The sequence below is a fragment of the Alosa pseudoharengus genome, unplaced genomic scaffold (assembly GCF_046254945.1).
Source record: "Alosa pseudoharengus isolate Yale_2024_CS ecotype anadromous, Long Island Sound unplaced genomic scaffold, YU_APseudo_1.1 YU_APseudo_1.1_scf_2, whole genome shotgun sequence".
NCBI classification, from domain to species: Eukaryota; Metazoa; Chordata; class Actinopteri; order Clupeiformes; family Clupeidae; genus Alosa; species Alosa pseudoharengus.
In genome coordinates, this window is record NW_027468663.1 from 52,317,026 (window position 1) to 52,341,103 (window position 24,078).

General features: G+C 40.8%; 1 protein-coding gene across 2 annotated transcripts; it reads right to left on the bottom strand.

The window, feature by feature from the left end:
- Positions 1-3,779: 3,779 nt before the first annotated feature.
- On the bottom strand, positions 3,780-23,751 carry stra6l (STRA6-like). 2 transcript variants are annotated; one of them, XM_076295493.1, is made up of 18 exons: positions 23,614-23,751; positions 23,186-23,249; positions 11,181-11,281; positions 10,846-10,976; positions 10,624-10,744; positions 10,368-10,413; positions 9,941-10,069; positions 9,794-9,864; positions 7,011-7,122; positions 6,134-6,290; positions 5,833-5,908; positions 5,596-5,677; positions 5,415-5,463; positions 5,115-5,232; positions 4,834-4,953; positions 4,560-4,723; positions 4,334-4,480; positions 3,780-4,216 (listed from the first exon to the last, which is right to left on the bottom strand). In XM_076295493.1, coding segments are annotated over exons 1-18 (1,920 nt in total). In that variant the 5' UTR covers positions 23,616-23,751; the 3' UTR covers positions 3,780-3,986. The 2 variants fall into 2 exon arrangements, with proteins under 2 accessions (XP_076151608.1, XP_076151607.1); XM_076295492.1 differs by having other exon boundaries at positions 7,011-7,134.
- Between the last annotated feature and the right edge of the window lie 327 nt (positions 23,752-24,078).

The following is a 24,078-nucleotide window of genomic DNA, read 5'->3' on the forward strand; positions in this document are numbered from 1 at the left end:
TTCAGAGGGGGTCCGTCAAACTTAATCCAACCATCTCATCATGAAAATTAGACAAGAGTAACTTTTTCATTACAATCTTAACACTATCAAGTAAGCTAAGCAGGCCTAAATTACATTTCAAATTGAAGGAATGTAGGCTATTCTTACCAATAGCTTTTTTTACTACCCACTTATCCACAGCCAAATCCTCAGGGAAACGCCTGGAGAGCCAATCAAGTTTTGGGTGAAATGAAAACATTTTTTTTACCAATATTAGCTTTTCGGATATTGGCTAGTCGGAGTTAAGGCTTGATACTAGTTATGTTGTCCTCATGAGTTTTACATTTTGTTGCTCACTGTCCACACTCCATGTTGGACACTCTTTTTTTTTCTCACACACATACACATTGACTCTCACAAACACATTCACAACCACCCACACAAACACATATGTACACACTTAACTTAAGTTCCCACCTTCACTGATTCTCTCACTCACACACAAACACACACATAGCCTACACACACGCAAAATGTCATTTCTCACACACCATGTTGAGACAAAACTATCTGTGATTATAGTACCAGTGTGTAACACGCAAACAAAACTTGACAAGCTGAGATCTGTTCTTTTCTGCCTTTCTTTGTGTGTGTGTGTGTGTGTGTAAGAGAGTCCAATGCGGTAGACGGTGAGCAACAAAATAGAACTCATGAGGACAAAACTGAGTTAATATTTTTGTAAATATTCTATTATATCTTTTCATGGGAAAACACTGAAGAAATTACACTTTGCTACAATGTAAAGTAGTGGGTGTACAGCTTGTTTAACAGTGTACATTTGTTGTGCCCTCAAAATAATTCAACACACAGCCATTAATGTCTAAACCGCTAGCAACAAAAGTGAGTACACCCCTAAATGAAAATTATGCCTAAAGTGTCAATATTTTGTGTGGCCACCATTACAGTATTTTCCAGCACTGTCTTAACCTGTCTTGGGCATGGAGTTCACCAGAGCTTCACACGTTGCCACTGGAATCCCCTTACACTTCTCCATGATGACATCACAGAGCTGGTGGATGTTAAGAGACCTTGCGCTCCTCCACCTTCCGTTTGAGGATGCCCCACAGATGCTTAAAAAAAAAAAGAGTTTAGGTCTGCAGACATGCTTGGCCAGCCCATCACCTTTACCCTCAGCTTCTTTAGCAAGGCAGTGGTCCTCTTGGAGGTGTGTTTGGGGTCGTTATCATGTTGGAATACTGCCCTGCGGCCCAGTTTCCGAGGGGAGGGGGATCATGCTCTGCTTCAGTATGTCACAGTACAGGTTGGCATTTATGGTTCCCTCAATGAACCATAGCTCCCTAGTGCAGCACTCATGCAGCCCCAGAACATGACCCTCCCACCACCATTCTTGACTGTAGGCAAGACACACTAGTCTTTGTACTCCTCACCTGGTTCCCGCCACACACACTTGACACCATCTGAACCAAATATGTTTATCTTGGTCTCATCAGACCACATGGTTCCGGTTCCAGTTATCCATGTCCGTAGTCTGCTTGTCTTAAGCAAACTGTTTGCGGGCCGTCTTGTGCATCATCTTTAAAAGAGGCTTCCTTGGGACGACAGCCATGCAGACCAATTTGATGCAGGGTGCAGCATATGGTCTGAGCACTGACAGGCTGACCCCCACCCCTTAAACCTCTGCAGCAATGCTGGCAGCACTCATATGTATTTTCCAAAGAAAACATCTGGATATGACGCTGAGCATGTGCACTCAACTTCTTTGGTCGACCATGGCGAGGCCTGTTCTGAGAGGAACCTGTCCTGTTAAACCGCTGTATGGTCTTGGCCACCATGCTGCAGCTCAGTTTCAGGGTGTTGGCAATCTTATTATAGCCTAGCCATCTTTATGAAGAGCAACAATGACTTTTTTTCAGAACCTCAGAGAGTTCTTTGCCAGGTGCCATGTTGAATTTCCAGTGACCAGTATGAAAGAGTATGAGAGCGAAAACACCAAATTTAATACACCTGCTCCCCAATCACACCTGAGACCTTGTAACACTAACGAGTCACATGACACTGGGGAGGGAAAATGGCTAATTGGGCCCAATTTGGACATTTTCACTTTTACTTCAGGGGTGTACTCACTTGTGTTGCCAGCGGTTTAGACATAGCTGTGTGTTGTGTTATTTTGAGGGGACGGTAAATTTACACTGTTATACAAGCTGTACACTGACTACTTTACATTGTAGCAAAGCGTCATCTCTTCAGTGTTGTCCCATGAAAAAAAAATAATAATAAAATTTACAAAAATGTGAGGGGTGTACTCAGTTTTGTGAGATACTATAACTATCAAGCCTGAGAAACTGCCTCCGGCTACAGGAGCTGCAGCACAGCACTCTTTGCGGGCATATCTCCAGACCAGAGATTGGCTACTGCTAGGCCTACAAAGTCCATCACTGGATGCCCTTGAGTATGGATGGAAACAAGGACAACACGGTTATGCACCAGTCCTTACAACAGATCCCGGATTGCCTTCTGAAGTTTGTCAGCTGCAACTGTGCAGGGGACTGTGTGACGCGCTCAGGTGCTGCTGTAAAAAGCAAGGAGTCAAGTGTATTTCTGCTTGTTGGAACTGTCATGGTAACTCTTGCCAGAACATCAACCAGGCAGATGATAACAGGAGTGTGAGTTGGATGAGGTTTGTTAAACCGATTAAGGAAGTTTTGTTTTGTTTATTCAATAAAACCACTTGTTATGGATTTTTTATGGTCATTTTTACTCAAAACTAAGTGCTGGGATAGATTCAGCACCCCTAAAACCCCCTATATAGACATCTCAAAAGTTAATAGGCCTATTATAATTTTCGCCCATGCTGGGCACCCCAAACTTGATGATTGAGGTGTTTCCCCGATGATTTGGCCGTGGATAAATTGGGAGGTGTTACTAGACACCTATAGGAACATAGTAAAAAAAAAAAGCTATAAGAATTTTGTTTGCAGATTGGTGAAAAAAAAGCCTAACTTTCCGTAACTATGACGGGTTTTTAGGGCATGAATTATGTAGCCTAATCTGTAGGCTAGTGGAATAACGTTACAAAGTAGCATTCCCAAGTTCTGAAACTCTGAACTCTGAAAACCACCACCAGAGGGCCTACTGCTCTGCTAGAACCTCTAGCATCTTCAGAGCTGTAGCCTCTCTACGACTATGCTCTGTTTATATTATCTTAATTAGGCCTATAATCATGTCATGATAGCCAGTTTATGCAGATCCACGAAAACTATAATAGGCCTAAGAGTAGGCTAGTAGATTAATCTGCTAAACAATGACAGCGAGACTATTTAGGATGAGGCTGATATTGACTGAATATGAGCAACCAAAAATAACATCCACACAGGTTAACATCCACATGTATAAGTTAACTTTCACGTTATGCGAATTTCAAGACTTCAATTCCACTTATCCTACCTGCGTGCTGTCATCAGTGTAAAGTTGCCTGATGTAAACGGTCTCTGCCCTCCCTCTGGCTCCGAGCATGTTTACCACAGACGGATCACCCTCGTATGATTGGTCATTAAAGCACACGCGGTGTTCGGTGTTCAGCCAGAGGAATAGCAGAAAACATTTCACGAGGCATCGAGAAACATGCACTGGCTGTAGGATAATATAGCCTGGTATACAGACACTAGAGCTTACACCAACATTTCACATGTCAGCTTAACTTGTTGTCTATAGCCTATTTAGGCCTGGCATACAGGAAAATAAGCCTAAAGATAAAATAAACAGATAATTTGACACATCACTGATGTTTTTATTATTGTTTTATTTTGGCTTTTATTTTGTCTTTAGTTTTAAAACATAGGCCTACTGATAGATTCACATACACTTTTATTTCAGTATTTGTAAACTAGACTAGGCCTACATCTCTGCTTTTCGCTGAGCACAGTTGATCATTGACTCTAAAGTGAGGGAATCTATCATAAATCTGCAATAACGTTACAATTGGTTATTCAAAGACTTGGAGTCAAAGAGCTCTGATCAGGTTCCTGTGTATGCTGTGTTACGGACTCTGGCAATAGTTCAGCTTGTGAGGCCATCACCGCCACTGCAGCAGAAATGGCTTTGTGGTGCTCCTGGAGAGACATAGACCTGTTCTTCCGCAGTAAAATGAGTGCTGGATTCCTCAGTAGGGTGTAGATGAGTAGCCAGCGACCTCTTACCCTGCTCCCTGTTCCTGAGTCTGCAGGACAGCCAGGATTGGCAAAGAAAGGTAGAACAAAATGAGAAGCTGAAGAGTTGAGACATGAACATGCATGGTCATGGTTCTCACATACATTTTATTGACATTGTAGCCTACCAGGTGCTGTGTTTTGGAACTGGGAGTATATAGTCATGCTTCTTTGTTTTTCCCTTGTTCTGCTAAGCAGTAGATGGCAAAAGCAGACCATTACAGGATTAGTATGGTAATGGTCTGCAAAAATCATACCAATCCATGTGCTGTACCCTAAAAAAAGAATAGTTACAGTTTGACACACTTATTAGATAAGTAAAATGTCTGATTGTGGCAATGAAATGCAACACACCTGGATCCATTGACTCATAACCCCTTTGCATGACAGTACGGTCGATGCGTGACACAAGCCATGTTCCAGTGACAAAGCTCGTCAGTAGTCTCAGGATACAGTTACTCAGACCCATGATGACATTGTAAAAAAAGAAGAAGTAACTAAAGTTATGGAAAGCCTTTCTGTAGGAAGACAGAGAATTATCATTGTGTGTGTGAATATCAGCCTTGTAGAATTGATACAGTAAATATTTAAAATACACTAGGCCTGCATTATAAATGAATGACTTTACCTATTATTGAGTGCTAAGGGCTTCTCTTTGTCCTTTGGATCTATTTTGTCCTGAAGGAAAAATATCTGAACTATAACAATCTGCAATATAACCAGAGCTATTACAATGCCGATGGTCAAGCTGAAAGGTGAAACAAGAAAACATGTCAAAAAGTCAAAATATAGCATGAAACTTGAATTCAGCAGCATGTGCTTACCATGAAGTTTCTATAGGCATACAACGGTTATTAATCAGTTCAGGGCGGTATACTAAATTTACTGATATGGCAGTCTTCTACTCACAGGACAATTGCAAAATTAGTCAGCCACTCCACAAATCGGCCTTCCTGAATTGGTATAACCACTCCATAAGCCAACAGTAGGACAAAGAGGAACTGTACAAAATGCACAATAAAATACCCTGCCGTGATAAATCAGAAAAGTCTCAGTGGCGAGTCAGTCAGTGGTCTTCAACCAGATGTTGCATTTTCCATGGTTTGGTTGGATGCAAACACATACAGGAATTGTCATAAAACTTACACAAAATAATAGGATAGGATAGTTATTTCAATGTTCACTGTCTGAGATGTAAAGATTTCTTACCCCACAAGGTGAAAGCTATTTGCCACCCGGAGTATCTTGTTATAGCAGCCTTCAAAAGATACAATATGATAAATGTAATGTGCTTAACACATTAAAGTACAAAAAGCTCAAACATGGCTAACCCCTTGAGCTGAACAGCTTCAGTTCACGCTGTGAGCCTGTGGGGGGCAGCAGCACTCACCACACTCACTGCAGGACTTGGGTTGTGAAACCTCTCAGGCAGAAACCCTTTCTGTCCAGCCCAAAGCCTCCGCAGATGTTTCCTGTAATATAACACTACGACTATTTCTAAAGTTACGTTTGGTTAAGCTATGTTTTTTTTTTTACTCGATTTAGTTAGATGAAGTTGAATACATATAAAATAATGATCACTCATATCATGTTAAATCATAAAAAAGTAATCAAAAGCACAGTGCACCTGTAACATGCTAACACATGAAAAGTGTAGGACACAGATGTCAAACTGGCAAAGATGGTTGTGGCAAGCCAAGATTCTGCAAAAGCAAGGAAAACATAAAAAAGTATATGAGATATGAATATTGGGGACCATCCCACAAAAAGCTTTCACTGCCTGGCAATGTCAACGGTATTGTTTAAAGATATTGCATGCTATTAAATGTTTATGTTTCTGCATGCCAGTTGTCAGTTTGCTAGTTTGCAAAAGTCTGTACTGCTGCCTAATTTAAATTACATCTTGGTTTATCAAAGGGTATTCTTACTTCGAGCTGCATTGCTGAACTTCTCAATTTGTGGCACTAAGGCAACAACCAAGTTGTCTGTGACATTGCAAGATGCTGCCAGTTCTGCCACTGAGTCTTTCAGTGCATCAAGATAGTCAAAGGCGTAATCACTGAGGCTGTAGTCAGCCAGAGTGACCTAAAACAGAAAAATGGGAGGAAATACATGCAGACTCTAGCTTTGGCATATGAACCTCATGAACCTGTGTTTTCTGCATTTCACAATATTTTCTGAAAAAAAAAGGTTTTTAGCTTAGTTTTCTGTGAACTACTAAATTAATAGAAACCAATGAGTGATATCACTTGATTGTGTGGTGGTGAATACTCACTACATACAGTCCAATGAGTGATATCACTTGATTGTGTGGTGGTGAATACTCACTACATACAGTCCAATGAGTGATATCACTTGATTGTGTGGTGGTGAATACTCACTACATACAGTCCAATGAGAGATATCACTTGATTGTGTGGTGGTGAATACTCACTACATACAGTCCAATGAGAGATATCACTTGATTGTGTGGTGGTGAATACTCACTACATACAGTCCAATGAGTGATATCACTTGATTGTGTGGTGGTGAATACTCACTACATACAGTCCAATGAGAGATATCACTTGATTGTGTGGTGGTGAATACTCACTACATACAGTCCAATGAGTGATATCACTTGATTGTGTGGTGGTGAATACTCACTACATACAGTACAATGAGTGATATCACTTGATTGTGTGGTGGTGAATACTCACTACATACAGTCCAATGAGTGATATCACTTGATTGTGTGGTGGTGAATACTCACTACATACAGTCCAATGAGTGATATCACTTGATTGTGTGGTGGTGAATACTCACTACATACAGTCCAATGAGAGATATGATGGAGGTTCCAATCATTCGGTTGGGAAACTTGAAGTAAGGATCCCAGTCATATATTTTCCTCTTGAACCAGCTTTTGCTTGATAAACTGTCAGAGAACCTATAATTTAGCAATCATAAATGATCATAAGCAATGGCATTAAGTAATTTGTCTCTACCGTAAACTGCTGTCAGGCCCTCGGTTTTTTATGATCCAACTGACCAGAACAACTTCAGAGGCATAAAAGACTTGCCTGGTTCTTTATTGTTTAGCTTGAAACAGATATCTGGCTCTGAGAGGTTATCTGACACTCTCTCCTAATAATATATATAATGCATCATGAGCTCAATTGGAGAGTGGGATTGTTTTATCTCAGTAGAAAGTACATCATGTCAATGTCCTTGTCAATTTCATTTGACGTTATTTGTACATATTGTAACTATACAAATCACTGCATGTAAATAGGAACATGTTAGAGTTATTTTGTCACTATTGGGAGGTGTAGGCTTTTGAAGCCGGCCACTGTATCGACTTTTCTAACTATACGGTGTACAGATAAACTACTGCTCTCAGTACCTCAGAGTCAGAGATAAAGGTGACCGTGCTTTTTTAGTAGCTGCCCAAGTTGTGGAACAACCTGCCTTTTCACATTAGATCTACACCAACTATTGGTGCTTTTAAAGCCAAGTTAAAAGAACATACTTTTAATGGCTTTTAAATGAATTGTGGAATGTAATTATAATTACATTCCACAATTCATTTAAAAGTATGCTATATATATATGAACATATTATTTTAGTTTTATTTTCCTGTTGTGCTTTTTTGTGTCTTTATTCATTTTGTCTTCTATTATCTATTTTTAAGCACTTTGGTCAACCACAGGTTGTTTTAAAGGGACACCAGGCAAGCCTGATGCTTTTTCTCTACGAAACTCCCCCTCGCTCGGTCTGAAGCTCTTTTCCTTTTCTTTGCATCTTCCGTCAAGGGTTTTCGCTGCTTCTTTGCCGGCTCTGCCATTATACACACGTTTGCAACAATCGCTAGCGTTTCGTTAGCCTCCCTCTGTGCTGTGGATGCAGGATGGAATCTGAAACTGCTTCGGTCGCCGGGTACGAGACACTGAACTTGCAAGCGGGATATTCTTCCTACAGGCAGTAGGGGCGGGCGAGAGAGTCTTCATTCGCCCTGTAATGAGTCATTTAACCATATACCAGCTTACGAAGATGAGTAATTAACACGAAAACGTTGCCTGGTGTCCCTTTAAATTGTGCTATATAAATAAACTTGACTATGACTATGACAGTATGGTGAATAAGCCAAAGTCCCCAAAAGTTGGCATGTTCACAATTCTGTCATCTTGGGTGCAACGGTTCCGGTAGTTATTTAGCGAAAACTGTGTTTTTCGGCTTTCGGGGGCCCAGTGCAGGGGGAGTGGGACCAAACGCCTATTTTCCGTAAAAGTCTAGTGGGGTCCGGTGTTTCGGTGTCCCAGTAATCATTTATCAAAAAATTCATAAAGTTGACGGGAAAAAAAAAAAACTTTGACAACTCCTATATGACTGCCTATACACCAATCCGCCGCGAACTTTATGGGCGCTGCCATCTTGCCTGCCGCCATTACTGCGTGCCTGCGGAGTGTGACGGTGTGACACTTGCCGGTGCCTTCTAATGGCTTTTCAATGAAAGCGTCCTGTCAGAGAATATCAAATAGGAGATCCTGCTCATTAAAAAATGTCAGGTGAAAGGGAACATTGGGTAGATGATGTCAGGCAGTGGGCAAAACTTACCAATGAAGGTAATTTATTGACAACATAATGTATTAAGACGTGTATTAATTAATGATAACAATAAGCCGAATGCTATCATTAGTAGCTGTGTTGCTAATATGTTCACAAGCTTCAGAAGTTGCAAATAACTATTAGCCACGACCACTTGTAGCAGTAAAATACATGTTTTTACAGGTATTCAGGATTATTTTATTAATCGTATGTATTTCATCACTTTTAACGCACATCTTGGTCCTCCACTCGACAAGGAACTCTTTGTAATCCGTAAGCCTGTAAACATGGGCACTCAATGTGCAACAAAGGTTTGTGAATTTCACAAACGGTTTAATTCTAGGTCTGTATATTCCTACTGTTGTTAAAACAGCCGACCACACAACACGCTTTTCCCGGCATCACTGGACAGCATACGTACTAAATAAAAATTAAGAAAAAGAAGAAGATTTCGCATCTACAGCTAACGTCTGCTACAGCCGCCTACAGGACCAACACATTACTTTGCTACTTCCTTAGCAGCAAGGCAACGCAGTAATGGCGGCACTGCTTTACTTCCGTGTTTCGCCGGATTTGTGTATTGCTAGGGGATAGGTCATAATAAACTCTCTAATGTGTTGAGCATTGTTTTAATCATAGTCTAGCTTATGTTCTGCATGACTCAGGTGCCAAGGTTCCCATTTTTAAATGTAATTTCCCTTATCCTGTCAATCTGCACATCACTAGCAATATAATGGATCAGATATAATAAGGATATAGTACGGTTTGAGGACAACACCCAGAAACAACATTGGAAACTCGAGTAAGTCATGATATTGTTAAGCTATAAGAACTTGAGTATATCAAGGTATTTGCCATCATTAATAGGCTAGAGCATTAATAATAATGTTAATATACTTCCTTGTAAGGGAAATGTAGCAATATACACTTTGAAAGCAACATTTCAGTCATTTCAAGCCCATATTACATTTTTCGAGACCACATTTTACTATCGACTGCACCTTTCAGAGGGCCTCTGGAGTAAATTTTTCACATATCTGGCCTGGTGACTTTGCATTAGCTGTTGCTCCTCCTGTGGAGACAAAGATACATGACGTAAGTACTAACACACACACCTACAAGCAATCAATACACTATTTGTCCCCTACCTCCTCCGCCAGTAGTTTCAGATGGATGCGAACAGACTTCACTATGATGTACACATAGCGCCCCAGCAAGAAAAGCAAACACAGCACGGTAGGCCATTGTAAGATTAGCTTCTGCCAAGGCCCAAGCACCTGTGTAGGAAGCACAACACCAGCTATTAGTACAGGTATTTAAAGGAACTGAGCTTAACGGCCATCCCAAGAGTTAGCCTTCCAGGTAGCCTAACAAGCATATAAGTGAATTATGCTAAGCTAGGCTATGGTGACAAACTGGGTTAGGCCTACTGCACACACAGAGAACAGAAGGGTGCCTATCCTCTTATCTAACTCTGGATTATATGGCAAATAAGACAATTTCCCAAAAGGTTGCTGTGTTCCTTTAAAAGTTCCCGAAACTACAAGAGCATGCTATAAAACCTCAGTACAGTACCTTTCCACCTGGACAAAAGGCAATGTCCGACACAGTCACAATTACCCTGAGAAAACAAAGGTGATATCAAAAAAGAATCAACAGAAATAGAACCAGAACTGAAAACTTGTGCAAAATAAGATTGGGCACCTGTATAGGCCTACTGGCCAACAAAACATGCCAAGTTATAAAGTTATAAACAGTTCAATTAAGCACCATGTTACATTATAGCTCCCTTTGAGTCAACATGCTGCACAGAAGGCAGGGTGACACTGACCATGTGAGAGTGTAGAGGAGGCCCAGAACCCCTCCATACATCCTATGTGGGGTGGACAGGCAGATGAAGAAGGGGTAATAGGCCACACCAACTTCCATAGCCCCCACCAGATACACTATTGCTGAGAGATAACATTTACATTATGGAACTTTACTTTTCAGGGTGATCAATCAGAGTTTGTTATTGAATTATTCTAATTAGAATACTTAAGATAAAACCTACCTTTAGCCCAGGGTGGTACATAAAATGGCAGATATTTCTCAGAAAATAGCAGTAGCACACTGGACGACACAGCACCAAATGCAAATCCATACGACCAGCGGTTACTGAGGCAGCCTATGAAGTCTAGGGGGCTGACATGATCGAAACACACACATACACACTGAGTGCATTCCATCCAATGACATACATCCCAGACATCATCATAAAGTTTCCTTTTATCTGTTATGAAGCTTAACACTGATAATCGGACTATTGGATTTATATCTGTGAGAAATGGGGGAAATAGAATCCATTAGTGTCACATCAGTGAAAAGGACAGATCAGATTCAACTCACACAACAATGCCAAAGTGACCTTTAAGTACAGGAAATCGCTCATCCAATGCTTGTTGTTTTCCCCTCCTCTCAACGAAGGAAAGAATGACCACGATGAAAAACTGAAAAGATGCAGAAAAGTAAGCTTGTTGTTTCTCGTTGAACACACTTGACACTTTTCTCCACAGTTACTGTGTATTAACTTGAATAGAATAGCATAGAATCTTTATTGCCATTGTCCAACAGAATTTGAAATGTTTTTCTGAGCAAAAAAAAAGTAACTAAAAAGTCTAAAAGAAACATGCAACCACTCACACACTCACAATACATTCCACATTCTGCTGGCATTCTTATTTCATATGTAAAGCAGCATTTAAAGTGATGGCTCTGGGGTAAAAAACTGTTTTTTGGTCTGTTTGTCTGTGATTTTATTATTCTGTAACGTCTGCCTGAGGGCAGTAGTTCAAACAGACAGTGACTTGGGTGGCATGAGTCCTTGAGGATGCCTTTTTTAGGCAGCAGGAGCTGTATAGACCTTCCAGGGAGGGAAGTGAGCCCTTTTTGTGAATTCGATTGTTGCAAATATTGGGGACCGGTTACATAGGTGTGATCATGTTTGATAGAATAGATCATAGAATACTATAGGATCATTAAAACAATCGTAGAATTGACTGGTTTCATTAATTCTTATATCTGTTAACTATGTTCACTATATTAAGAACAGTGATGAATTGTTACATACAGTGCCACTCACGAGGATCCAGTTATATGTCCTTGAAGTACACTTTTATAGTTTTAACATGAGACGATGAAGATGAGTGATACGCCAGATGAGTCTGCACAAGAACAGCAGGACACGAACGGCATACAGATTTTAACACTCATCCCTTTGTAGCATTTAGAGATCCAAGGAGAGAAACTATTGTCAAAGTATCGTCCTTGCTGAATGATTTATATAACGCAAGGGGAGGGAAGTGACAAAGAGGAGGAGACAAACGAACCTCCACTCGATGCGTTAGTCACCAGTCGAACACAGACACCAGCTGGTGAAAGTGGGGTTTATGGTAGAAAAAGCTGGGCTTCCAAGAAAGAATTCTGGGATAAGAGTAAAAAACCGTCCTTTGTCAGAAAATACTTCCGAATCCACAACATGACAAATCACTCCACTTTCCCCGTTAGTTGTGCCTATTGGAGTATGGGGCTTACAAGGGGATGCTGGTGGACACAGACTGTTCTTATTGATGAGGGACATGGAAGAAATTAGCTTTTCACTTGCGATGCACAAACATTTTTACTTACAGATGGAAAGTCCTATGATGCTCTTGGAAAGGTTGTGCTGACTGGAATGGTTCTGTGGTCCTTAGGAACTTGTGGTCCTTAGGAACTTGTCATGCGGGATATTAACCTGACTGTCCCTCTTATGGGTCTAGATTTTCTTGCCAAAATATCCACTTAAATCAACATGCGGGTGATCAGAACTATGGTGTAAATACATCCAATGGAGTGACTTTCCATCCTTTCCTCCAGCATACAGCCTTGGACCCACATGCAACTTTACATGCAGGACCATGGCTGAAAGATCTATGGAGAAAGCCATCATAAAAGATCATAAACACCTAGATAAGATGCTAAGAGATGGGGTGATTGAGCCATCTGTCTTGATCTGCGCCTGTGGTTCCAGTCATTAAGCCTGATGGGTCTTCAGATCTAGGTCTGGATCTGGGTGGTGGGAAAATAGAGGCACTATCTGACCCGCTGGACATTAAAGCATCACTAAAGAACTTTTCCTCTGTCGCACGCACTATTTGTTTATCCAGCACCGGCTTTGGAAATAACGATGTCCACAGACAAGGTAGAATATGTTGCATGATTTTATGAAAGTACGATGTACGGCAATGTACGACATCAGATGCAAGATAAATTTGTAGTTTCTTATGTCTCATTATCGAACTACAGATCCGCTACCCGATCTGGCAAACTTACATAGTGCGGTTATAGCCGATAGAGGGCCGCGAAGCGAATGCAGAAGTGCCGTTCACCCTGTTACGAGTTGATGAACCACTGAAACGATTTTGGAAACATTTTGTACCAACAAGGTACAAAAAACTCTTTGGTGTTGCTTTAAGACTCCAAGCGTTCAACTTTAAAGCGTAACTCCGGAGTAAAAACAAGATACAGTCTATGTACGGTAGTTAACAAGTTCAAACTTTTGATTGAGAGCAAAATTATGTGAATTGGTGGAGTTTTAAGCAAGACCGTTTTTGGCATTATTACTGAATGGGCTTACAGTATAGTGAAAGCTAAGAGGGCAGCTAGCTTGTCAAAAAAACAAACGCTATTTTATACCACTGACTGGCAACTCAAAATATAATTACACTTCTGTGGTAGTGAGGTTGAGGTTCTCTACAGACAAACCGAAGTAGCCTATATAGTAGGCCTACTTCCTTGCTTCCTAGTCCAGTAGCATCAAATCAGTGGGTGCGTACAATCTTGCTGCGCTGAGTAGGGGGCAGGTTCTTGGAGTGGAGGCTACGTGTTTCTATAGACCTCTGAAGTTCGCCTACAAAAAAGCAGCCATCTTTGACATCCGGTATCTGGCGATTTTTCCTATGGGAAAATAATATGGGGATTTTGAATTATCGCATCTTTTAAACTCTCGCGGGGACGAAAAAGTCTGAAATGCAGACGTTTTCCTGAACACACTTTTGTCCTCTGCCTTCGAGTGGATACTGTGATCTCCGGTACGTGGCGGCACACTTAGATTATTGCTACCCCAGAGCTAACTTGCAATAGCCTGACGAGCCAGACCCACATTAAAATGTAACGTCTGGGCACTCACCATTGGCAGTGCCCAGTCCGAGGGGCGGGATAATCGGTTGTCTTTCAAATTCCCTCTGCACGCAATAGGACAGCGCTATAAGTTCCATGCGTTTCCCACCAGCGGAGCTAGTTGGCTACACACTGTTCGCCAACAGCAACATCCATTTTATTTGTTTTCAAGTAGAAGGGAATTCAAGCCAAACCGTTGCAACTCTGCCATCAATCATTATGTTAAGCCCACCTAACGACTCTACACACGATTTGATTGGCCTGATAGAAGTTTCATTTTTTCGAGCTCACAAGCCAACGGAGAGTTGCTAGACTAGCCCTGGAAGCAAATGTAATTTGCTGCCGCTAGGGTGCGTCTAGATTTCTAGGCTAAACTTGCAATGCAACTTGCCATAGGTAGTTAGCTTCAATTAACAACCGGATCTCCTTATATGGGCAAAGATGGCCGTTTTTGTTCTTTTTTGTGGGCGAACTTCAGAGGTCTATTTTAGAGTGGAGCGGCACTCTCCATGGGTGCATCCCAAACTCTATTAGCATGTGGCTTCTCTCCTCAGTCCTCCAGCTCATGCCCCGGAAATTGTTCAAAGCTTGACGTCATCCAGGAAGTCTCATTTGTCTTATTGAAACCAGAGGAGGTGAGAACGAGGAGAGAGGTGGACAGGCCGATGCATGAGGAAACTAAAGAGCATCCTACACGGAAGTGGTTTCATTCGGAAAAAAAACAGCTGCCAATTTGAAAAGTTTCCTCCCATGTCTGTCAACTTTCAGTTTCAAACAAGTTTGTAATGATTTGTTTTAGAAAATAAATGAGATGGACCAAGAAAAGACTTTTATATGCTCGAGTTATCATGAACTACCATGCAAATTTTAAAGGTGCTCTAAGCGATGCTGGGCAACGAACTCCAATGATTTCAAACTTCAGACAAGCGTCCACCAACCAGGAAAATAAACGTTTGCCAATGGATCTAGGCCAGACTCTTTGCAAAGTCAGAGAGTCTGGTATCCAGGCTAGCTGTTTGCAGTAAGTGACATAAAATGTTTTAGCCTAAAAAACGTGTGGCTTTCGCTTAGAGCACCTTTAAAGCCCCCTATGCAGTTTTGGCAATTTCTTCACAGTTTTCTCTGCAGAGCCCCCCCCTACAGCTTCAGAGTATATATTTTACAACACTCCTTACCCGGTCAGTTTGCCGTTTCCTCTTTCCCTGTTCCTCCTACAGCGGTTTACTTGCTTTCTGCTTCTTTTTGCTGGCTCTGCCATGACGAATGTCTGAGAAACTCCATCGCTACCTTGTTCTAGCCTGGCCTGTATGGTGACCGTGATTTATTCGAGTTGTTCCTGGACCAACATTCTAAACATGGTCCTGGACCAACAACTCTTTAACCAATCACAGCCTTGTGATGTCATCAATGTGAGCCTTCTGCTTCTCCCATTGCCATTTTGAAATTTCCCTCCAGAAACAACCAGTGGGTTACCATAACTTGTATCTCAATACAGGTAGGTCCTTGTATATTTGTGTGTAAAATAGTTGTAAAATAAAATAATTCTGAGTGGAATCTGAATTATTCCACTTAGATTTCTTTTTTATTTTCGTTTTAGCCAACTTGGTTCCATGTTTGTCTAATGTTAGCTGCCAGGCTAGGGACCATACATTTACTGTAATACATTAGCTTCCTAATAGGTAATTCAGTGGCTATGCATCTTTTAAATAACTTATTTTGAAGGGATACAGTAGTTGAAGTAGCTTTGAAGCTTATTTAGCAATCTTGGTGCCGTTGTTATTATGTTAGAGGCTAGGCTAGGGAACATACATTTATGCTACCAAATTAACTTGCTAATAGGTAGGTGCAGCATGCAACTATGTGAAGTGCCAAGCCGGTGTTATGTTAGTTCACTGGCTAAGGAGCACACTTTTGGACTACTAATGTAGCTTGGTAATAGGCTAAAGCAGTAGCTTTTGTTTGTACATGGTCCTGGAGCGACGTTGCCATGTTGGTCTTGGAATGTTGTTCCAGGACTGACTTTAGAATGTTGGCACAGGACCGTCTTTACAATGTTGGTCCAGGACCGTCTTTACAATGTTGGTCCAGGACCCACATTGTCATGTTCGTCCAGGACCGTCATTACAATGTTGGTCCAGGACCCACATTGTCATGTTTGTCCAGGAACGTCATTACAATGTTGGTCCAGGACCCACATTGTCATATTTGTCCAGGACCGTCTTTACAATGTTGGTCCAGGACCCACATTGTCATGTTTGTCCAGGACTGTCTTTAGAATTTTGGTCCAGCACCGTTTTTACAATATTAATCCTGGACCAACATGTTGATGTCACTCCTGGAAAATGTACAACAAACAAAAGTGACTGCTTTAGGCTATTACCAAGAAGGGACCCAATAGTTGAATTAGCTTTGAAGCTCATTAAGCAATCTTATTGCCATGGTAATTCATGCTAATTTAAGCTGCTAGGCTAGCTTGCTAATAGGCAATACAAATCTGTCAGTTGTCCTTAGACTGTTTTTCTTTTTTGCTACATTTCTGAGAAACTTGCCATGTTTAAACCTTTATACAATAAGCTGCAAAATATTTTGTCTGCTTTATTTATTCCAGGCCCATTATAGGGAAGTTTGTCCCTGTACATCACAGGGAAGTTGGTCAAGGTCCATCATAAGGAAGTTGGTCCAGGTCGATCACAGTGAAGCTGGTCCAGGCCCATCACAGAGAAGTTGCTTCATGTCCATCACAGGGAAGTTGGTCCAGGTCCATCATAAGGAAGTTGACCCAGGTCCATCACAGTGAAGCTGGTCCAGGTCCATCACAGGGAAGTTGGTCCAGGTCCATCGCAGGGATGTTGGTCCAGGCTCATCATGAGAAATTTGGTCCAGGTCCATCACAGGGAAGCTGGCCCAGGTCCATCATAAGAAATACCAGTCTGCACCCACTCTACTTTGGTCTGGACCCAAATGGATGGTCAAGCGATACATCACTGTTTTAATTTAATTTCATTGATTCATTCATTAATCTGTTTATACTATAATTTAAGAGGGTGGGACATGGAACAGCAGTTTAAGAAAGATGTTTAGTAGGGGATTGACTTTTACCATGTTAAGCTATGGAGACTGACTGAGTGTGTCGTTAAGGCCACTTATTTGGAAAATATATTGAAAAAAGTGTCAATTGTTTTTTCTCTGTCAATTTTGAATATGTACATATATTTCAAAATATATTGTGAACATATTTTTCAAATATTTTTCGTGTATGGGGAACATCATATTAATGTGAACACTTACTGTTACAGCTATAAAAATGGCAGAATCATCGATATGCATGATATTTCCATTCCATAACCGTGAGGTGGGCTACACGCTTCACAATGACAGCAAAGAGTTGTCATCGTTATGTGCTTTGTCCATCAGACAACGCAGCTTTCTGCGGCAAGACACGCATGCTGCTTGACTTGGTTCCACTTCCTATTTACCACATAACGATGATACTGGAAATTTAAATGAAGGATAAATATTCGGTTTTCTTTTATTTAATTTTAAAATATCCGGTCCTCGGTCGGCTATATTTTATAATATTTTATAACATATCATTAATGGTACTTCCAAAAGGTTTTATTAGATATATTGGTGCTGGGTAATAAGTCTTGAAAGAGTGAATGTTTGATGACAACTCTTTGCCGTCATTGTCAAGCGTGTAGCCCACCTCAAACATGGGACTGCCATGTGGCTCACACTGTCCACTCACTTCCCCCTTTTGATGGACATTGCTTGGTAAGCTTCAAAGTGCCTCATAAACAAACCACAGTATATCGGTTTCTAAATCTGCAGTCAGCAAGTCCCCAAATAATGTATGCAAGGTCAGCCACTGTTTCCAAATAGGAAATGTGACTCAACTGTACAACAGTTCAAAGATTACCCAGAAAGAAAAAGTTAAAGGCTATATTGGGTAAAGTTATACTGATGTCCCTGACTCTATAGCAATGTTAACTGTTCTTTTGTGACACATTATGTTACAATGTTCCAATAAATTGTGAATGCTATTCTATGTTGCCACTGTCATTCCACAATCTACCCAAACTCTTTTGCAACCAATAAACATGATTCTCTGAGATTGTAAAATAATTATATATGGCTTGGTGACACCTCAAGGTAGGTGGTAAATTCAGAGATTCTTAGAAAAGTGTATGGCTCCATTCTCTAACAACTTGTAAAGAGACTTTGTGCACAATCCCAGATACAGGGCAAAAACAAGCAAAAGTGTTTAGGAACAAGTCCACACTCCTTGGTATTTTCTTTTCTTGATTTTATTTTCTCATAGTTTGGCAAGACGTTATGACCTTGATTGTTCTTCCTCAGATTCACTGCAAACACAGGCATTGCACATGGTCTAAATCACCTGGCCTACAGTATAGGGGGGAGTCAGCTCAGTAACTCATTAACCCTTACAGGTATGGCAGGCAAGCTTGTGGCGTGACTAATGCCAAACAAATGCATAAGAACATTATAAGAAACATTAGTAGAACTTTAAGACCAAAACAGATCTCTAGTGTATACATGCAGATTTGAAAAAAATATAGAGTTCAATCATTCGTTAGACTTTCTGTTCACAGTCCATATTACAAGTTCATATTACAGAAAAGGTCTGACTACAAAATCTTCATTAAGCCCTCTTGGGGGCAAAGTTTCCTGGTGGTAGATCTAAAAAGCCTCTCTTTTTAAAAGCTGACTGTCTATGTCCCCTCCTCTTCGGTGGTTTTTGACTTGTTCTATCCCTCTATGAACCTCAGAGTGGGTGTCCAAATGTGTTTAAATGAACAGCCAGGGGGCTCTTATCATGATTGTTTCTGATGTTGCTTCTGTGTTCACATTCTTGTCTTCAGAGCCCTGCGTGTTTTTCCTACATATGCTTTCCCACAGGGACATTTGATCAAATATACCTAATTAGTAGTGCTGCATGAGATTTTTCCTTTAACCCATAGTTCTTTTCCTGTTATAAGATGATTGAAGCAGTGACATGTGTGTAAAATTGTCCTGTGCACAGTGCCCACATGGATAATTACCATCTAGAAATATTACGGTGTTGGTGCAGGTGGGCAGTCTGTTTTCATATTCTCTGATGTTGTCTGGCCTCTTGTAGATAATTAAAAATATAATAGAAAATAAAATATATACAAAAATACTGTATATATTGACAAAATATATATTGACAAATATGACAAAAATATATATTTTTGACATTTAAAATATAATTCAATATATTTTTCCAAATAAATACTCTTACCAACCCACACTCCGTCAGTCTCCATAGCTTAACATGGCAAAAGTCAATCCCCTACTAAACTTATCTTTCTTAAACTGCTGTTCCATGTCCCACCCCCTTAAATTATAGTATAAACAGATTAATGAGGAGAAAATTAAATTGACACAGATGTATCGCTTGTGTAGCAGATGTTGCTGCCATTGCACGAGGCTATTGACCATTCATTTGGGTCCAGACCAGAGCAGAGTGTGTGCAGACTGCAGATTGCTATTTCTTATGATGGACCTGGGCCAGCTTCCCTGTGATGGACCTGGACTAACTTTCTTATGATGAGCCTGGACACACATCCCTGCGATGGACCTGGACCAGCTTCACTGTGATGGACCTGGGTCAACTTCCTTATGATGGACCTGGACTAACTTCCCTGTGATTGACCTGGACCAGCTTCCTTATGATGGACCTGAACCAGCTTCACTGTGATGGACCTGGATCAGCTTCCCTGTGATGGACCTGAACCAACTTCCCTGTGATGTACCTGGACAAACTTCCCTATGATGGACCTGGAATAAACAAAGCAGAAAAAATATTTTGCAGCTTATTGTATAAAGGTTTAAACTAAGTTTCTCAGAAATGTAGGAAGAAAAAAATCAGTCTAACGACAACGTCTGTATTGCCTATTAGCAAGCAATTTTTTTGTATTTTACTTAGCCTAGCAGCTAACATGAGCACGAATTACCATGGCAACAAAATTGCTAAATGAGCTTCAAAGCTATATCAACTATTGGGTCTCTTCTTGGTAATAGGCTAAAGCAGTCACTTTTGTTTGTTGTACATCTTCCAGGAGTGACATCACCATTTTGGTCCAGGACCGTCTTTACAATGTTGGTCCAGGATCAACATGGCGATGTTGGTCCAGGATTAACATTGTAAACACGGTGCTGGACCAACATTGTAAAGACAACATTGTAAAGTCGGTCCTGGACAAACATTGTAAAGACGGTCCTGGACAAACATGACAATGTGGGTCCTGGACCAACATTGAAGAGACGGTGCTGGACCAACATTGTAATGACGATCCTGGACAAACATGACAATGTGGGTCCTGGACCAACATTGTAAAGACGGTCCTGTGCCAACATTCTAAAGTCAGTCCTGGAACAACATTCCAAGACCAACATGGCAACTTCGCTCCAGGACCATGTACAAACAAAAGCTACTGCTTTAGCCTATTACCAAGCTACATTAGTAGTCCAAAAGTGTGCTCCTTAGCCAGTGAACTAACATAACACCGGCTTGGCACTTAACATAGTTGCATGCTGCACCTACCTATTGGCAAGTTAATTTGGTAGCATAAATGTATGTTCCCTAGCCTAGCCATAATAACAACGGCACCAAGATTGCTAAATGAGCTTCAAAGCTACTTCAACTACTGTATCCCTTCAAAATAAGTTATTTAAAAGATGCATAGCCACTGAATTACCTATTAGGAAGCTAATGTATTACAGTAAATGTATGGTCCCTAGCCTGGCCACTAACATTAGACAAACATGGAACCAAGTCAGCTAAAACGAAAATAAAAATCTAAGGTGCATATATTCAGATTCCACTCAGAATTACTTTATTTTACAACTATTTTACACACAAATATGCAAGGACCTACCTGTATTGAGATACAAGTTGGTGATCCACTGGTTGTTTCTGGAGGGAAATTTCAAAATGGCAATGGGAGAAGCAGAAGGCTCACATTGATGACATCACAAGGCTGTGATTGGTTTAAAAGTTGTTGGTCCAGGACCGTCATTAGAATGTTGGTCCAGGAACAACTCTTAATTGAACAAATCACGGTCACCTGGCAAGGTATGTGTGTAGTGCAGTAAAACAATTCATCTTTCTTTCTGACTCTGAGGACAGCAGCCCACCGGCCCAAAGTTGCAAGGCTGGTTTTTCCGCTCACAGACGCCAGGGGGAAGCGAGACGGTCACCATTCACCTCAGAAAAAGTCATATAACCATTCCGATGACTCCAAAGCTTTAAAGTTAAGGTAAATGAAGCTAAAACACAACATTAGGGTTAGGACAGGAGGAAGGAAGGCATGGAGGGAGGGAGAATGGACAAATGGAGAAATTATCTGCACCCCATGTTGTCTGCAGCCAGACCCTCTTGGCAATTTCCAGAACCTGCTTGAGTCACTGCCTGTATTCCACAAGTCTCAAGATGGGATCTTCCATCTTTTCCTGTGGACCTTGCTGAGATAGTGCCCACTACCAGCCAATGTGCTAAATGTGCTAATAAACATGGAGGTGAAACGGGTTTGGGTTTTTAAAAAGCTGTCAGTCTCGGGCTCGGGCTGATTTCTGTCGGGCTTGGGCCGGGTCGGGCCTAACTTTTCAGGCATGATTACAGCTCCAAGTTAGACGGCTATCCTTGCAGTATAAATTAGTCATAAACAGCACACAAGCTACCTGCACATTGTGGTAATCTTTAAGCATTGTTAACAATTTCTTTTGAATTCAAGCAGAGGGAATCTAGATAACTAAATTGATTTCAGATTGCTAAATCCTCACATTATTTTAAATACTGTATCTTGTGATACTGCCCTGAGGCTTCTTGTTTAATTTATCCTAAACTAGATGTACCGCAGAGCGGTACAAAATATGACCGCCGCCCAGTCCAGCACATTTTTTCTACAAAAATAAATCACGCTGAAAGGCCTATCTGATTCTAACTGTCTCACTAAATTCCATTAGCCACACTCAATTCTCACTGGTATCTGCTAGACAACAAGTACCAAAACATGATTAGTTCAGAGATTTCACATGTAAAATTAATTTTATACAACCCCACCTCCATCTTGCCTGTTCATAATTCTGAGAAATTCTTGATTGTTTGTGTTATGTTATGTGTGTGGGTGTGTGTGTGTGTGTGTGCGTGCTTGTGTTTGTGCCTGTGTATGTGCCTGTGCATGCAAGCGTACATATGTCTACTGTGTACTGTATGTGTCATACGTATGATTACTGTGAATGTATGTGTGTGTGTGTGTGTGTATCTGTTTGTGCACATGTGTGCACATGAAATGGGTTAACATGACCCCTGGAGGCAAACATACGGAAAAAAATGGTCATCCTAGGCCCTACAGTTCTCAAGATATTCACAGAGAACTGTGTCTGCCCTACCCTCCTTTCGGGGGGTCCAGTCCAGCGGGGGGGCTACAGATCAAAACGAAAAATGACGGTTCCATGCTATCCATGTGGGGGTACATGCCCACCAAGTTTTGTGTACCCCGGTCTTTCAGTGTCCCGGGAATCCTTGTTGGTGTACGTCACTAAATGTACACATAAATTATTTTATTGTAAGGCCCCCCATGAACGAAAGTACACAAAACTTGGCATGCATTCGGAGGGTGTCATAATGATCCTACACTTTTAATTTCGTGCAGTTTTGACCTTGTCAGCCAGAGATATTGTGGTGAAAACACCTAATTTTTTGCTTTTTTATTTTTAACTAGGTGGCACTATACATGAAATAAGTGGTAATGGGATGGGTTGACGTGCCCCCTTAAGACCAACATACATAAAAAAGGTGGACCTCCTAGGCCCTACGGTTTTCGAGATATTCACAGAAAACTGTCTCAATCATTGACGGAAATTTGGGCATGCGAAAAAGAAAAAAAAAAAAATCTGACTAAACCTATATGACCGCCGCTTCGCTGCGCGGCGGTCATAATAACATTTGGAGTGGTATAAATTTGTGATGTCCATTCAGATTTCAGGGGTATCCGATGCCATATCCGGACATACAACAAATAAATTAGCAAGGCAGGGACCAGGGTTTAGATGAGTCCTTATACTTATACTTGTATAAAAATACAAAAGTCTTAATATAAGCCCAACATACACTTCTCTTACTTTTCCAGTGAAATGGACAAGCTACTTACTGAAGGGACCAGGGAGCAGTGCAGAAACAAGTCAAAAGAAATCCCATTCTCACAAGTCTGATTCCTATCCAAGAGAAAGCATTGCATTACATTTGAGCTCATTCATCATTTCATCAATAAAACAAACACATACAGTATGTGCGGGAAATTCTGTTCAATGCTAGTTACCTGTCAGCTGACAAAATATTGACGTCCAAATCAATGGTTTAAATTCATGCTGATAAGCAAAAGTAGGCATAATTCTTTGTTTTGGTATCACTGAATTTATGAGTACATGTTTTTAAGTATTGCTTTTTAATAGAATAATACAGGCTCAAAGTCCCTATCCTTTGTACTATAATGGTCCTATAGACTCATGAATCTTGTCAATCACATATTGTAGCAAATAACAGTTCATGCTGGATTTGAACATAAAAACCTATACTTACATTCTCCCTGTCTTAATGACATAGACAGACAGGTTGCACAGCAGGGAATAGTAGATATGTAGAATCTCAAGTGCACTCAGATATACCTCATCTCTTACACATGTTTGTATCGTGGTGATATACTCAGAGACAAAGGACTTCCTCTTCTCTCTTCCTGAATAACTTAGTTACTGAATAGCAGTTATGCTTCTAAACCCATGTGATCAACCTTTGATCTGCCCAAATTATACACACTGTCACACACACACACAATGAGAAGTGAGAGTGGAAGTGGAAAGATAGCAAACAGTGCTATTGACTCCATGGGTTCCAGTGTGATGTCAAAGCAAACAACGATAACACTCCCCTTTATCCTTTGGAATGAATTGATCCTGGTAACAGCCATGTCTACAGCTATCACAATCAGTCAATTCAATTCCATTTGTGTACAGAAAGTGTTCTACAAAAACATAATTTTGTATCAAG

What these genes read in the sequence shown, in the direction of transcription:
- stra6l (XM_076295492.1), bottom strand. An exon ending in CTCCTCTACACTCTCACATG is followed by an intron (nt 10,414 to 10,623) that starts GTCAGTGTCACC and finishes TTGTTTTCTCAG; the next exon opens with GGTAATTGTGACTGTGTCGG. An exon ending in GTTCCAAAACACAGCACCTG is followed by an intron (nt 4,217 to 4,333) that starts GTAGGCTACAAT and finishes GCTGTCCTGCAG; the next exon opens with ACTCAGGAACAGGGAGCAGG.